This window comes from Fopius arisanus, unplaced genomic scaffold, assembly GCF_000806365.1.
Source record: "Fopius arisanus strain USDA-PBARC FA_bdor unplaced genomic scaffold, ASM80636v1 scaffold00001, whole genome shotgun sequence".
In the NCBI taxonomy this organism is placed as follows: Eukaryota; Metazoa; Arthropoda; class Insecta; order Hymenoptera; family Braconidae; genus Fopius; species Fopius arisanus.
In genome coordinates this window covers 3450349-3467140 of record NW_011887740.1, presented here as the reverse complement: position 1 = coordinate 3467140, position 16792 = coordinate 3450349, and the positions used below count along the sequence as shown (strand labels likewise).

The 16792-nt window shown below is 37.0% G+C and overlaps 1 protein-coding gene across 2 annotated transcripts; it reads left to right on the top strand.

Moving 5' to 3' along the window:
- The first annotated feature begins 6426 nt into the window (after positions 1-6426).
- On the top strand, positions 6427-16500 carry cad (caudal). Of its 2 annotated transcripts, XM_011299088.1 has the most exons (4): positions 6427-7432; positions 8659-8727; positions 13650-13795; positions 13910-16500. In XM_011299088.1, the coding sequence occupies exons 1-4, from the start codon at positions 6853-6855 to the stop codon at positions 14180-14182; spliced, it is 1068 nt and encodes a 355-aa protein (XP_011297390.1). In that variant the 5' UTR covers positions 6427-6852; the 3' UTR covers positions 14183-16500. The 2 variants fall into 2 exon arrangements, with proteins under 2 accessions (XP_011297390.1, XP_011297398.1); XM_011299096.1 differs by lacking the exon at positions 8659-8727.
- Positions 16501-16792: the final 292 nt, after the last annotated feature.

The following is a 16792-nucleotide window of genomic DNA, read 5'->3' as shown; positions in this document are numbered from 1 at the left end:
CGAATATCTATACTTTTTTGTTAACCGAGGGCAAGTCGGTGCTTTTGAGCGCGGGAACATCAAAATGATGACAGTTATTTCCACGAAAAAAGCCATTCTATCGTTTTTATGTATTAAATTGCCATTTCTCGCTGGATATTTCTGGAAATTTCACTCACAATTGTGTCATTTGAATTTTTCATTCCATCCATTTGGATTTAAGTTCAATTGAGATTGTTTACGTGAATTATCTACTAAACTTCATTCCGACATTTATTTTTAAGGATTTTCAAGATTTAATGAACCGGAATATCGAGAATTATTTGAGTATTCAAGAAATTAATTAAATTGTTTGTTTTTTTTTTTGGTTGAATATTTCAAGTGCAATTTTGTAGCGGTAGTTGAGGGATAATTTACGAAGAGATCTGATTTTGTTGCATTTTTTATCAGGGTTATACGGTAAAATTCATATTTCGAAAAATATATTGAAAATAGCGGGTAATTGTCATTATTTCATGTGATGTGAATTCGCTGGAATGGATTTAGTGAAGAAAATGGGATGAAGTATTGACGGATTAAGGTTGTAAAAATGAGTCAATATTGATGACAAACAGAATGATGAAGAGAAAAGTGGAGTGAGATGATTACTCGGCATAATTCGATGGTAAAAGTCAGGGCGAATTAACAGTAGCCGGTTAACAATGTTTCATGATTGCGGCAATTGGGCGAGTGGTAAAGCCCATGGGTAGACAATTAATATGTGTAATTGTTGGAAGGATTTGGGCAGCATACGAACAAACTAGATGATTTTTACAGGTCAATAAATGTTTATGTTCATGAGACTCTGTAACCCTTCACCCGTGATGATACCAGTGGACTTTGGAAATTGACCGCTTGAAAATGACGCCAAAGAGTTATGGGGGCTTAAGAAAAATTCCTAGATTGAAATATAGTACTATTTAGGCTCTGGGGACATCGTTATGACCCTCATGATGAGCCCCTCATTGCACCACATTTTTACTTCGAAGAACCGGATATCGTTTACAAATTATCTCTCAATTTCTGGGTAATTCTTCTCCCATTTACCGTAAATAAATTGATTTCAGTTATTAATTCATATTTCTCCTTCTATTCCATTCAATTTATTTTTATTTGAATGCATTAAAAAAAAATAATGGAAAAATATCTACTCGAATTTCATTTAAATTTTATCGTATTATCTTTCTGAGATATTTTGATCGAAAAAAGTGAGACGATTCATTTTTTGAATTTTTCTGGACTTCAGTGTAAAATTCTAAGAAAAAATACAAAAAAAAATTCACTGGGATTGTTTAAACTAATTAATAAGTTATTGGATATTTTCATGTTTTCTGTTGTACTTTGTGCTGTACACTTTGAGATAAATATTTACGGATTTTTCAAAAGATTTTGAGCATGAAATTTAGGAACGGATCGGGTATTTTCTGTTAACAAAAATGTTTGGGTCTTTTTGGCCAATAGATTCTGTAATGGTGGAATACCTGGCGTCCCACTACCCCTATAAAACTCTCCTATCGTAAAGGGGTCGAAAGAGTGGGAGACGCCATAGGGTAGTTAGAATGTTTTGTCGGCCGATGTACCCCAAGTGAATTTTCCGAGAATTCATGGTAAACGTGCAGTTATGTTTTGTGTTGAATTTTATGGAAGGCGGGGTGAATGGATGGACAAAAGAATATTTTCTCCTTAAACTTTTAAAAAGTAATAACCTGGCATATTTTATTTCCCCATAATTCAATGATTATCCATTAATCGACAGAGCTTTCCCCAAATTTTAAATGACAGTAATCACAAAATAAAAATGTGCATGAAAGATTTTTTTACTTCTCCTATTTCTCCAGAAAAAATTGAAAATTTCCACAGCAAGGAACTATAAATATCCAGTGTCAATTTTTTTTTCCAAGATTATGAAAATATTTCTCTAGAATTATTCCATTTAATAAGAAAAAAAAAACAGTGACAAACCGTCAAATAATTTAAATACAATGTTCCCTAAATGTAGAATAAACAGAAAAAAATAATTTGTTTAAAAAAGTAATCAACAATTTATCCTGAAATATCCCTTCCAAACAACAAATAAACGACTAATCCGAGGATGCCGGGGAAGGGGGGAGGGGGGGTGTGGCAAATGAGGGAGAAAAATCCTTAAGTGCCAGCAATAATAATGAGTGAAAGGTGAGAATGAAACAGTCAAGAAGGTGACTGCCAGAAAGGTGTAAGAGGGAGAAAGAGAGTAAGAAATTGGTGGCAAAATGTTAAAGTTAAAGTGGCAATTCACAACGGGGGTTAACCCAGAGGTACACTCGCAGTTTTTGGCGGGAGTGGCGAGCATTTACCCCTGGAAGCCAACTCCGAGACTATTTCCATTGAATGGGAAAAATATCGAAGGCACAAAGTCACCGTGTGAAAAACAAAGACAGACTGAGGTAAAGTTTACACCCCAAAAATGCTGTACCTACAGGTACCTCTCTAATTGTTCTATGGTTGGGAAATGGCTTTGACAGTTTGGGTATTTATAAAGAGGTAACTACAATGTGGAGCAATCATTGGGACCGTCGAGCCATTCGAACAAAAGGCCCAAAGGGACACTGGAATTTTTCCAAGGGTGTGTAAACGTGAGGATTTTACCGTTGTATATTTGAAAAGAGAAATATTTCCTCGATGCGTGGGTCGGGGCTATTATTACAATAGGTGAAAGACATCCTAAAGTTTTTAATTAAAACGGTAAAATTTTATTGCCAATGACGCGCTCCACATTTCTCCAGAAAAATCGTTTACTCTCATTCATGGATAGGAGTACCCCCTGGGGGCGGGGGTCTATCATCCCCTGGGACACTTGGAGACATTTTTCAATGGTGTTCCATTTATTCTTTTATTTTACTGAGTACCCATGAATGTTTGGGGGCCTTTTAGGCACTTGTAAATTATCCCACAGCTATTTCACCGGATTAACATTTTATTGCAAAAATCATGGACTTTTTTTATTAACACTGAGGGTGTTAAATAAAGTTAATCGGAAAATTTGACTTTTGATTTTATTTCGGAATTCAATTTTTCGGTCAATCTTCATCTTTATTGTACGCCCTAAACATTTATTCTGACATTTTAATTTAAATCGATACAATTTTCAATATTCAATACTACAATTTTCGATACAAAATTACCGCCAGATCACTCAAATATCACAAAATAATTTTCTCAATTAATTCAAAAGTGCTAATAGTTGCAATATAATTGAATTATGATTTTTCCATCAGTAATTTATTTATCGTTATTGATTTATCACTCAATTTTGATTATCACTTTTGTAAATGAAGATCATCACGAGAAAAATAAATGAATTATTAATAAAAACTCTGATAAAGGTATTAATAAAATAAAAAGGGGAGCTTTTTGTGATTCTGTCATCATAATTTAAAATCATTAATTGCCATAAATTTAGTATTTAATTTTTGAGGGACTTCCTGCTGCTGCTGCGTTAGAGGATCTCTTGGTGGTTTTCCCGGAAAAATCCCTAAAAGCGTGTCGTATTGGCGCGTGGGGGCTGTTTTGACTGGTGGGACTGACAAAGTACTTGGATCCTTCAAAGAGAAGTCAATTTTCGACCACTTTTGGGGATACGAATGACAATCCGCAGGAGTCATTGTGCTCCAACCGCTGGTCCTTCTGCATTGCGCACTGTTGCGCAAATTATGACGGCAATACCCGGAACCTAATGACGACAATGTTCCTCCATTGTTGAAGACTGTCTTCATCCACAAAAAGAAGAAATACATCCTCATGAATTTTCTAAAAAACCCCACAAATGCCGGCGTTATTTATGCACCACAACCCCACGCCCAAAAAAATGGTTTATTATAATCAAATGGAATTTTTTTTTCTGGTCTCCGAACCTTCTCACGAGAAATTGAAATGAATAATTAATTAAATTAAATAGATCCCCCAGTTAAATATTTTTTTTCGAATCAAAAAAGCAATGAAATAATTTAAAATAAATAATAAATAAATTCATTCATTTTAAATGAGCATTTTATTTACGTAAATAAATAAAGTGAATGCAAATGAACATCTCGTATGAAAACTGTGAGAAAGAATTATTAAAACTACAAAGAAATGGCGGAATGATTTTTTCCAAGGTTTTTAGTAATGATAATGATATAAATAAAGAAATGATAAGATTTAGAAAGAATTTCATGTTTCCTTAGTTCAATGTTTTTATCTATAGTGAGATTACGTAAATTTTTTCTCGCAAAACGAGCAAATCCTACTTCGTTCCGATTAATACACTGGGAAAACTGGACTCAAAAAAATTGCGTGATTTCCCGTAATGGAGAAGTGGGAGATGAGACCGCCCCAAAGGCGGAGCGTAACCAACGGAGCGCAGTCCGAAAAGGGTTGAGAATGCGACACGCTTGTCAATATTTTGACACGTACATAAGCCCGAGGATTTCAAAGGATTTGCCATTATACCGAAGATTATCCAGCACTTGTCCTGATTTTCGGAACCTTGCGATGGTGCCAGTCCTGGCAGATGAAAATGAAAATCCACTTCACACAGAAAAAAAAATCATGAATCAAATATATTTTAAACATAAATATAAATATATACGTTATATTTAAAATAATTATATACTATTTGAATTCAGAAATCATTCCATAGACCTGCAATTTATTTCAGAATTTAAAAAATTCCTTCAATTTCCAAAATCATTCATGAAGTTGAATTTCTTCATTTAAACAATAAAAAATATTCATTATTTTTGAGGTGATTTATTCCAGTGCAGAATAGGATTGGGAGAAGTGAGTGGAAAGACGTTTTTTACTTGAGTTTGAATGCCTCGGTAAATGAAAAATGATAGCAGTCATAAATTGCATCAATGAGAAATGAATTTTCAATGGAGGATTAATTTCCATTGAATCTTTTCACAGACACGCAGACTCCAATAAATATCTTCAACATCATGAGGAACTGTTAGATCTCCGACAATCCATAAGATGAACACATCCATCAATTAATTCCACATTCACTCATATTTATAACTTCTGATTCACCTCCGTCAACTGTTGCTTCATGACATTAGAACAAGGTAAATGAAGGATTTCAAAAAGTTTGTCGAGATACTCTCTATAAATCGTTATAAATTATTCTCACTCCCCCTAATACACCCGATAAACCAAGCTCTCAAGTTTTCCTATCAAACACAGGCACAACTGCTTCACTAAATTTCTAATGCTAACAAAACAAAAGGTGCAAACTAATTTATTGGCCATTATTTTCAGAGAAATAAATAAACATTCAATTAAATTACCGCTTCCATATTCCCGAGTAAAATGACCATTAAAAAAACTGCTCTTCAATTTTAATCCAATCTTTCGGAAAATTTTTACAGTTGCATCCGCAATATCAGCCAGTGAACTAAAGTCCTGCGATTTTTTTTTTTAATATTCAGGTAAAATCCGTATGCAAGATTGATATCAGTTCTCGATGAGTTGATAATATCTACTGAAATTTCAATGAAATGTCTAAAGACTTGAGTGCTAATATCACACCGCCACAATGAACACTTCAAAAAAACCCGTCCACCGGAATAGGATTAAAAAATTTAAGATAGCAGCCATGATCGACAATATGTACAAAACAATCACGTCATATATCACCTGCAACGTTTAATATTTATCCTTCACATTTACCCGAAAATCCGTCAACCAATAAGTTGTTCTATCCGATTTACACAATTAGCGCTGGAACAAGCCTCAATTATACCTGGCCCCTTCCCCTACCCCTAACACCAAATATCCCACCCGAAAATCCAAATAAATTCCTCGCCGAAGCGATTGCGACGAAAAATCGTGAAGAAAAAACGATCTTAAAACAATCGTCAAAAGTCAAATCCCTTCAATAAACCCAACTCACATAGATAAACAACATATCCATTTACAATTCAGATCTCAACCCGATTATCCCACCATTACCCGAATTTCCTTAATCATCAACTTCCCTGAGATCAACAAACAACGAAATCCCCTCAAGCAAACAATCCGCCGACTCCCCCCGAATTCTGCGCCCAAATTTCCAAATGATTTAAAAAACTCTAGACTAAACTCGATCCCCGAACAATAACTCTCAACAATATAATTGCAATTAGAACAATCCACCCCTTAATCGATCAACCCGAAAAATCCCATCGAAATACCCAACGAGGAAGGGGCGTGAAGCATCGTAAGCCGTGATGTGTCGGATAATCACGATGCCAAAACATGCTACTAAGGCGCCATTACAGTGTCAGAGTGTTCAAGCCTCTCCCCGATTGGCTGAGTCCAACAGTTGAGTAGTAAGAGTGGGAGTTCGATGCGGCACTGGTAGGCGTTACCCCAACATAGTTCACAAGTCAGTCTGAACAAATTCAAAGACACCGAGACAGTCGTCGGTGAAACATCGTGAAAATCTGACTTACCACTGAGGTGCCTCCGTAAAGCAGAAATAATTAATTCCATTTACCTAAAGCCGATTATTTGAGAGGGAGTTTTCATTTTCTTCCATTTAATCTTGAGGGAGTTCAGTAGGTTGATGACTCAGTGAAGTGGAGAAAAAAGTGTGCAAGCAGAGACAATTCCACCGAGTGAATGATTCTGTCGAATCGACATCTGAATGATGAACTCAGTGCCCTAGCATCATCGATATCAAGTATTTCCGTTTGATGGTCACCATTCAGCTTGAAGCTGATGCGATATGTGGAGATAATTTGAGTGTTCTACGATTGTGATAACGAGAACAAACATTAGGAGTGCGACTGGCGGGCGAGGGACTATCGTGTTTTAAGTTAGATCAGTGTACAAATGACGGAGATAAGCATGGTATCATACTACAATCATCTGTCGGTGTACAGGCAGCAGCAGCAGAATGCCAACTCTCAGCAGTTGGCTCAGCCGAGTCAGCAGCATGTCCAGGTGCATCAGCATGCCCATCAGCAACCAGGTGGTCAGCAGTACTGGCATCCTGGTTATGGGCATCATCAGGCATCATCGGCGCAACAGTATCTCGATCATCCTGATGTATTTGGATGGCACGCGCATGCACATCCTTATTCACATCTTCAGCAGTATCACCAGCAGATGTACCAGTCACAGCAGAATGAACCGACGCCTGCACACCAGACACAGATCAATGGTGTTGGCGATTGGAGTGGCGATGAAGGAAATAATAATGGCGTTGGCACTGGTGAACCCAGTCCACCCATCACCGTCAGTGGAAGTGAAATCAGCAGTCCTGGTACACCTTCTTCACCAACTGGTAATAATAACAATTCAAATGCACCGAATAATAACAGTGCATCGAGTACACCCATGAGGCCCACCCAGCTCAGGAGTCCTTATGAGTGGATTAAGAGGCCGTCTTATCAGCATCAACAAAATCCAGGTAAGATTTCATCTAGGAATTGTCGTTTTTCTTTTAACAGCTCCGCGTGTAGCGCTTCTTTCATTTCGATTTCGTGTAATCATTTTGGGCTTCGAAGGAGCCACTTTCGGGCAATTCTCCATTGAATCGTAACAGCAAAGAGATTACCGATGGCTAGAATAAACTCAATTGTCGTTTCTTGTAGTGAAGAAACAAAATAAATGTCGGGATTCTTTCATTTCCTCGGGGTAAATGTGAAATCCTCTTCAATTGTAATATTTTGATCGACCCGAATGGATTTCGCTAGTTTCATTTATCCTCATCATCCAGCTGATGATGTCATAGGATTCACAGATTAATCCTGGCATTGCGAAGATTTTTCGATTATTTGAAAAAATTCTATTAAACAAATGGCAAATTGGGACGGTTCATTCAACAATGCATGAATAACTCAGTAGAGAATGAACGAAATTCAATTCCAATCGGACGATTCATTTCCGCTACTTCTAGTGGAATAAAGAAAACAACAAATACGAATTATTGGACTTGGATATCTTTGATACGAATGGGAAATTCCGAATTCCCTTCGATCGACCGAAGGGGATTTCAATTTCATTCATGTTACCAAAATATAAACATCCTTCATTGATGAGATTCATTCGGTTTCGATGGATTCGATATAACAAGCGGCACGATCGAGGGAGACTGAAGTTTTCCAATGAAAATAGAACGTTCTCGTTTTTCATCTTCGTGATAATGTGGCTTACATGAGGAAAAAAAAAACCGGCTAAATTGATCTTTCTCACACTGTCTGGGTGGATTTATTTCACTGGGTTGTTCTATCACTGGAGTGCGATACGTTGCTCCCAAACGTGGTCTAGATACGGCAAACAATGTAAACATCAGTTAATAGACTCACGCAAACATCTAATTGTTCTCAAATATTTGTGAGATAATCCCCTCTCACGTCCCAGCTTGTCAGTCCCGATTTAACATTCGTTTGCCGTTGTTTTTGCTTCTCTCGATCGATATCAACTGAATAACTCATGTTTTTCAAGATGTTTAAGATGTTGAAGCCAAAATATTGAGATCCCCGGAGGAATACCCGGCAGATACTTCTGTTCAAACAATTTTTATCCTTTTTTTGTTAAGACTTTTTTGGGGAATGATGTAAAAAGGGCACTTACCACGTGATTTTTATTCTTTTCACATGAATACTATTTTTCCCGTGAATACTGCTGTTGCAGCATGCAGCGTGTCTGGGGGTTCAGCAGGACCTGTATCGGTGTACCGTCCAGAGCTCTGCACCCTGGATGGTACGAATATTAATTTTAAAAAAAGTCCCATTATCGTGTCTCATAAAATTTAACATTGAATTATTAACAAGAGTAGAAGATGAATCGAAAATTTGAGTACCTCGGCCACTGATTTGGAGATAAATATCAGAGGAATTAATTTGCACTCGAAATTTTTTGCCGAACGCCTGAAATACTTTAATCAAATGCAAATAATCAAATTTCTGGACTCATCTTCGCACTTCGCTGTAGAAATATCGAATCTGCACACAGAGAAAAAGAATGAAAAATCCCACAGGCCCTTGAGTAACTTTTCAATTGCAGATCTCAGTTTAGAATGAAATATTTGAAAATAATTGGGAATTAGTGGAATAATCCTGAGAGGTAGTTTTCAACAGATTTTTCTCTCTGTGACTGAATTAATCTCATAAAATCGTTCGCATGCTCTTATCGATAACAATTAATGTCCGGGTGAATTGAATTTGCATGTTAGAAAGTAATAAAGTGAAAATTGTGATAAACTTGGTGAAGACCGAAATTGGTGATGGCGTGATGATAATCTCCAGCCACGCCTCTGCCTATTTTTTTGTCCACCACCTCGGACCAATCGTGGGCCAGTATTCAGGTGGTTTATAAGATCCCTCAAAATATAATCCACTTATTATTCACCCTCGAAAAATTCCACCAACCACCGCTCATTTCCACGAGCATAAACTCGCGTGTCTCCGACATCATAATGGCCGACGTGCATCAAATACATTTGGAGTTGTTTTTCCTCTCTCTCCATCCTATTGCCCGATACCTAACGTCCATTATCTCCATTTTATGGTTATATTGCACCCAGTACTCTTGCATGGCTCTCTTACAACGCTTGCATGACTGAGAATGTACGTATTACAATTTTCGTGCGTGTAGTTACCGACTTTTTCAGGTTCTCCATTTTTTTTTCTCTCTCTTTCTTGGTGGGAACTTCAACTACACGCGATTTCACCTCAATCGCACGATTTTTTCCCTTCCTGACACCGAGTTACTTTCCGGATCTCAGGAGTTGTGATATTAATTTACATAATAAGAGAATGCCAGAAAAAAATACAGTCTTCGCAATTTTTTATGGCCCATGAGGAAAATCGCGGCGTTCAATATTTACAATCGGAAAGTTATGAATTTTTCTCTATTTATTATTATTGTTTATTTAGGTCTTGAGTCTATCAATTTTTTTTCCGATATCGAGATATTTATTTGTTGGAGTGACTTAATATTTCTTGGATGTTGGGGGATATTTGAAATTGATGTGGAACTGGAATGCTCCGTTTTCCATTGATGACCTTTGGTCAAGGGACAATTGGAATTTTCCACACTGAAGTGTGGGCGCCTGGATTTGGGTTTCAGAGGCGAATGTCTTGTTTTGCCAACAATGGAGGTCAATTAAACAACGAGCAGAACCTCGGGTGTTGCAACGCCCACCAGATCCCCAGAGTGTCAACCTTCCTCAGTCCATTTAAATCGCCTGGACACTGACCCCCAATTTTCCAAGAATTACGGTGTGACGAATTGGGGTAAATGTCCCCATTATTCGATAATCATCGCGTTATGCATTACTCGTTTCAAGACTTCATTCATTTTCTCCGGTCTCTTCACAAAATTTTCTCTGAATTTCTATTAGAATTGTTGATTGCATTTTTTCATTATTTTATGACTCCCAATGTCGTGATCGTGCAGTAATTTTCCTACGTCTTTTCGAAACTTTTCGAAAATTCCTAAGACTTTGGAAAAAGGGCAGGAAAATGAATAGTAATGAAATAATGAATAAATTTTAAAGGCGATTTTTTTCGGGTCTAAAAGTCAATTAATAGTCAATTGATTCTAATGAAAATAAATTTAAAGATTCTAATGAAAGCAATCTTGAGATTGCAAGTTCGGTGGAATGAACATCTGGGCCAGATGGGGGGTGAAAAGGGGAACATGAGTCCCAACTCGACTCTGGGTCTTGGGTAATAGTGTTTGGGCCATTGTTTTCAAAAATGCGGCGCACTGTCATTGTGTCAAGGGTCGGGAGCCTAAGCTGACCAATAAAATATTTACCGCGCGTACCTGTCATAAAATCTTCGTCTCCAGAACATTGTCGCCTCCGGAACTATTCTCTCACGTCCCTCAAACCAAGCAGACGCCTGTCATCAGGTACCAACGGCTGTTGTCCTGCGACCTTCACCGATTTTTCCAAAATCCGAGTGACCATTTAAATTCTGACCTACTTTCACTCCGGAAACTGTCCTTCCTTCGCCGAAAAAAAAAAAATGCATTGACCCACATCGAGACAATAAATTACGAGAAAAAAAATTGCATGACGCCCTTCTAAAATATCTATTCCATCCCCTAATTATTCTCTAATTTTTCACGAAACGACATTTCTTCCTGGGTTTACAGATCTCTTCCGGAATTTTTCCTCAAAAAAATGATATCCACTGGAAAAATATTCTGGCCACGATGAATTCTCGTAACGCAACATCTTGCGGCAATAAATATCTTTCCGACGGCTACGATAAACCGACACATACGAATACCCAACCCCCACAATAGCATAATAATTGTGACGCCTCTGACAGAACGCAATAAAAATCACACAGGGATGATAATTCAAGACTCACCCCCTCAAGATAACCACCCCTGTAATTCAGAGGTTTGACTAAATCGCAGGCACGCGCAATTCGTATACGCGAAATGAAAGAGAATCGTTTTAATGGGGTTGCAACGAGTCCCGCGAGCCCCGTTTTTCCACCCCTACGAACTTCCTCACATTTTATCCCCTTCCCCACCCCCCTTTTTCCCCAGCTCCAAGGCCCCATTCATATTCCGCGTTACGCACTTCCCGTTACTGTCAACGTAGTGACAGTATAGCTGTCAAGATATGTCTCTCGTCTCCTTGAATTATTGTTTCAATTCATCTCATTGTAAAAAAACGTCTTCAATATCAATTACATGATGACAGGGAAATGAATCCGAAATCCAAAAATCATTGTCGATTTGCCGGAATTTGACGTTTTTTATTAAACAAATTTGAAAGTAAATCCATTCTCGGGGATTCAGAGTCAATCAACACTTCAAGGCTGCATCACCTAGATCCCCGTATCATTGTTATCAATCGCGAGTGAAATCCACGTATTCACACCTCGATCGGTTCCCCTTTGATCCGATCCCCAGCAGATCATAAATAAATTTAAGCCCCAGCATAAAAAATCACGTGACACTCTTCGCTGTGCGTAATTTTGAAATTTGCAGTTGCAGTTTGAAAAAATTGTTGTTTATCTTGGGGAATTTTATAGAGTTTTACCGAATTTCATAAGTTTCCGTCGCGTGGAGATGACCTGGTGCTCGATGGATTCTTTATCACTCAGATGAAACGTACCGACGGTAATCCATAAACTGGTGCGATCGACACTGTGGGCTTTTGTTACTGAGCCCGGTGAAACGTCAAAGAGAACAACTATAAACGGAAATATCTGCTATGTACTGAGAATTTTTTCTTCGGTGTTTATAGAGGACAGTTACAGATTATCAATTATTTGAGGGGAAACAAAAGTTCTTTTTCAAACACTGGAAATTTACAATTCATTGTTTATCAATTCTCGAATTTTTCACCGATCAATTACGTTTTCAGATGAAATATTTGTATTGAGCAAAATGATAAGAAACCAACCATTTATTTATTTATTCTCCACATAATTATGATATATATTAATTAAATGGAGAATCAAAGTCGAAGGGAGTCGATATAAAATTAAAAATTCCCTTTGCATTTCTTGCCCATTTCTGAAACTTCATGCATAAAAATTGCGATTTAATAAAAAAAAATACTTCTGGTACTTGTTGTTAGTTTATTGTAGAAGATTGAAATGATTTTCGACTCGATGATTCGCAACTGTCCTCAAAGAATCCATCATCACCGTAAAGAAGTGCGCATTAATGTCGCCTAATTGACATGTTTTATATGGAAAAATTCGGATAAGAATGTTGTTAAAAAAATGCGAGGAGGATGAGAGGTTGATATACCTGAGGTGTATTGAGAGTTGAGACACCGGTCGTGGACATTTTTCGAAGGTCTCGCGTTCCAACTTATCGAGGAGTGGTGGATTAGCGTCTCTGCCTTTGATCTTTTGCCGCTACTCTTATCTAATCGTGTACTCTTTTTCTCTCCGTCTCTCTCACCTTTCTCACCATTACTCGTTCGAATTTTTTAAAATGCTCCCTGCCTTCCGAGAGAGAACAGAAAATTGATTGTTTGACTCATATTCGGGGGGATATTTCTCGTGGATTTTTTTTTTCACGCTGGGAATGACTAAGTGTCAAAAATCAGAGCTTCAAGTCACTTTCCTTATGTGAATTCTTCGGCAATTCATTCCACTCTTTTTTTTCGTTGAATTCTTCGAGACAAAATTTGATTTAATATTATAATTAATTGAGTTTATTAAAACATTGAAAATATTCAAGAGGATGGAGTTTTCTGTCGTCTAGTCGTAGAGCTGTAACTATGGAGTAATTGAATTGATAAAATTTTTGGAAATATCTGAAAGATAATTGTGCATGTGAGAAAAATGTAGATGAGTCTGTTTCTGCAGATGTGCTTATCGTGGAGATTAATCACTGGAAGAGTTAACACGTCGTTGTGCACATCGCACATCGTGTGTGTTGACGCATTTTATGATAATGCGTTATCGTTGCTCAGGATAAAACTTCTTTTCCTCGTTCGCCATTACAAGTCGTAGACACCACCTGATGCAGAAGCACAATTGTCTTATGTAGCTGTTGTATACGTCGAAGAAGTGTATTTTTGTTCTGAGGAAAGCGCATGTTTATTGATTCAGAGTATTTGTCGTTGACTTTGTCGATTCGTACAGAGTGGGGTGAGTGGGGGATTTTTTAAATAATGAATTTGTACATTGTTACAGGCAAAACGCGAACGAAAGACAAATATCGAGTGGTGTACAGCGACAATCAGAGGTTCGAGCTGGAGACTGAGTTCTGCAGCAGCAAATACATCACCATCAGGCGAAAAGCTGAGCTCGCGGCAAAACTCCAATTATCTGAAAGACAGGTAAGCTTCATTTATATTCAATTAAAATTCCGATAATTTTCAAGGGCTAATGAAATTATGAAAAATTATGAAGAAGTAAAGAAATGAATTGTTGGATTGTTGGGATTGTTCCAGGTGAAGATATGGTTCCAAAATCGTCGAGCAAAAGAGCGCAAACAGGGGAAAAAACGAATGGAGATGGAGCAGAAAGACATAAAGTGTGAGAACCTGACGAGCGGTGGAATGGCGAGTCTGGCGGCACTCGGTCAAATGACCGGTATGCTAGGTGGACTGATGCACAGCAGTGGATCACCACCTCTCGGTCTTGGTCCACCAATCGGCCTAGGTCATCCAACACCTCTCCATGCACACCAGCATCCACATCCCCACACTGTCATGGGATTGTGACCTGAAGGCACTGGTAATGCCGAATCGTGGTCGAGTCGTTAACCGAAACTGATAATTCCCTCTAAACCATCAATCCCCCTCAAATATCCTTTATCATTTCACCGGAGAATTTATTCATATATTCGATGAATACGATAGGTCGAACCCAATGGCTTTTCACCTATTCCAATGTTATTTTATCACTGACAGTTACGATATCCCCGGATTCACCCGGATTTATCGATCGATATCATTCGAATCAATAATTATCATCGATAATTAGACTCCCCGAATTATGTTATCAATGAGAGAACTGAATTTTATCGATCAATGCACTGAGAAAATTCTCGTCGGTATCATTTTCGATGCGAGCGAAATTTTTTTTGATGCAGTTTTAATCGTAAAATGAAATTTCATTGTTATTGATTGAGACGGTATCGATTGAGAAATTTTCGGGGCTGTGGAGGATATTATGTACAGATTTATTTCTAAAATCCTTCAACGTGACTTGGAGATTGTCCTTTTGTACATAAATCTTTCAATAACTCGCTCGACGAAATTGTACATAGACTCAATCGCTTTGTAATTGAAAATATCACAGTAATTACGTGAAACTTTAAACGATAAGCTTGCTAGGGGTTCGTTGTTTTGTTTGTTAATTCTAATTATATTTCATTTATCATTCTATTTCAATTTTTTTATAGTAAACATGAGTCCCTCCATTACTTTTGCTTTGGATGCGCGAAAAGAAAATTTATTATAACCGTTAGTTATATTGAGCTCAGTTATTACCGTTGAAATTATTTTATTGGATCAGGAATTTCTATCGTTTTTTTAACACAAAATGTATTTTAAATAAATCAATTTTACACCTACCACATGCCCAACGGATTATTTTTGCGCGGGCGCAATGGATCGGACGAATAAAATATCGAAAAATCACGCGTTTGATTACGTATTCTTTATTTTTCTCATTTCACATCGAATATGGAAAAATCGACAAATTAAGAGACAACAGCATTCCTAAAATCAGCGATTTTGGAGTGATATTTTTCGCATTTTTATTCGTTATTTTTAGGTAGAGGATAGACTCTAGGTGAAGAGTCACCCGGCGCAAAATATCAAAAGAAAACAAACGAAAACTCCACAAAATTGATTTTTTTTCTAATTGCAAAAAGTGATGAAACTGCCCTGAAAGTTAAATCAGGATGAAAATCCATAATCCATGAAAATAATTTCACACCTGAGTATCTTTGGTCCTATTACATAGGCGTTAAAAAATGTTATTCACGGTTGTGTTAATCATAAGAGATTTTTTTTAGCACTAATTAATACGCTGTCGCGTAGTGGACTGAGCGCAAGACATCCGACGGGAGAGAATCGTTAATTAAAATCGCTCATTAAACCACCAGACAAGTGGTGAGATGAAATTCTTTCTGGGAAATATCTCAGAGTTCAACGCGACCTCAAGATTTTCATAAAAACTTTTTTTGTAGTTCTCGCTTTTCTCTACAAGAAATGTTGCTATGATTATTTTTCCTTCCGGAAAAAAAGAGTGACTTGGTATTGGGAAAGTTTTTTTTAAAGAATCTCCGTATCTTGAATCCAAAAACTTGTTCTTAATTGCAGAAAATTTATTCTTGATTCAAGAAAACAATTTTCTTCAATTTAAAAAATTCTTTCCTGATATTAAGAAATTTATTTCTGAGATATAATCATTGTGAACTGACGAATGGATTGATCGGTTCAGTTAATTAACTAATCATTGATTGATTAGTTAATTATCTGGAGATCACTTGAGACTTCTTGGCTGACTTTCGCTCGGTTCTACTCGATTTCCACTGTAATATATTAATAAATAATATACGTAATGCACATATGCCTTAACAATTTGATGAGAATAGTCTGGGATGCGATTGTATACGTATTAATGTCTCATGATAAAGAAAACTTATGCGTACAATAAACAGTGTAACATAGACGTTGTTAAGTGTTTAGTGAATAAGAGTGAGCATGAAGAAATTAATGTCATAATGCCGAGTCCTGTGCCTTGAGTTCAATTAGAAATTAAAACAAACGATTAACAGAAAATTTAAATTTAATTAGTTGATAGTTGAATACCGCGATATTAATAATCGTTTTGTATAATTGAGAATCTTTGAAGGCAAATTATTTCCTGTAAATTCAATCAAACATTTGTAAATAAATCAACTAAACGTCAGGTGCTTCTGTCGTAAGTTATTAAAAAATACAGGCATTTACTGGTAATTAAGTACTGTAGTATTATTTTTCGAGACAATTAAGTGTACATTGAATTTTTGTCATTGAAATTTTAAGTTCTGAAAATATATTGTCTTGGAATTAATGATAAATCAGTATCAGTTCTTGGTGTAATCAGCCTTTCACCCAGTTTTTCTCGGTTTGTGTGGATTTTGGGATAAAAAATTGTTGGGCTCGATGTAAATCATTCTGATACCGCGAGTGAAGTAGTTACGTCGTCTAAAGTCAGACGTAATCTCACGTGGACTTATTTCAACATTTTCCTTCGTTCTCCGTCGGTGGAGTTGAGCCTTAGAATAATTTTTCAGAACCACGATCTTCACAATTTTTTATTCGTCACCAACAAATTCG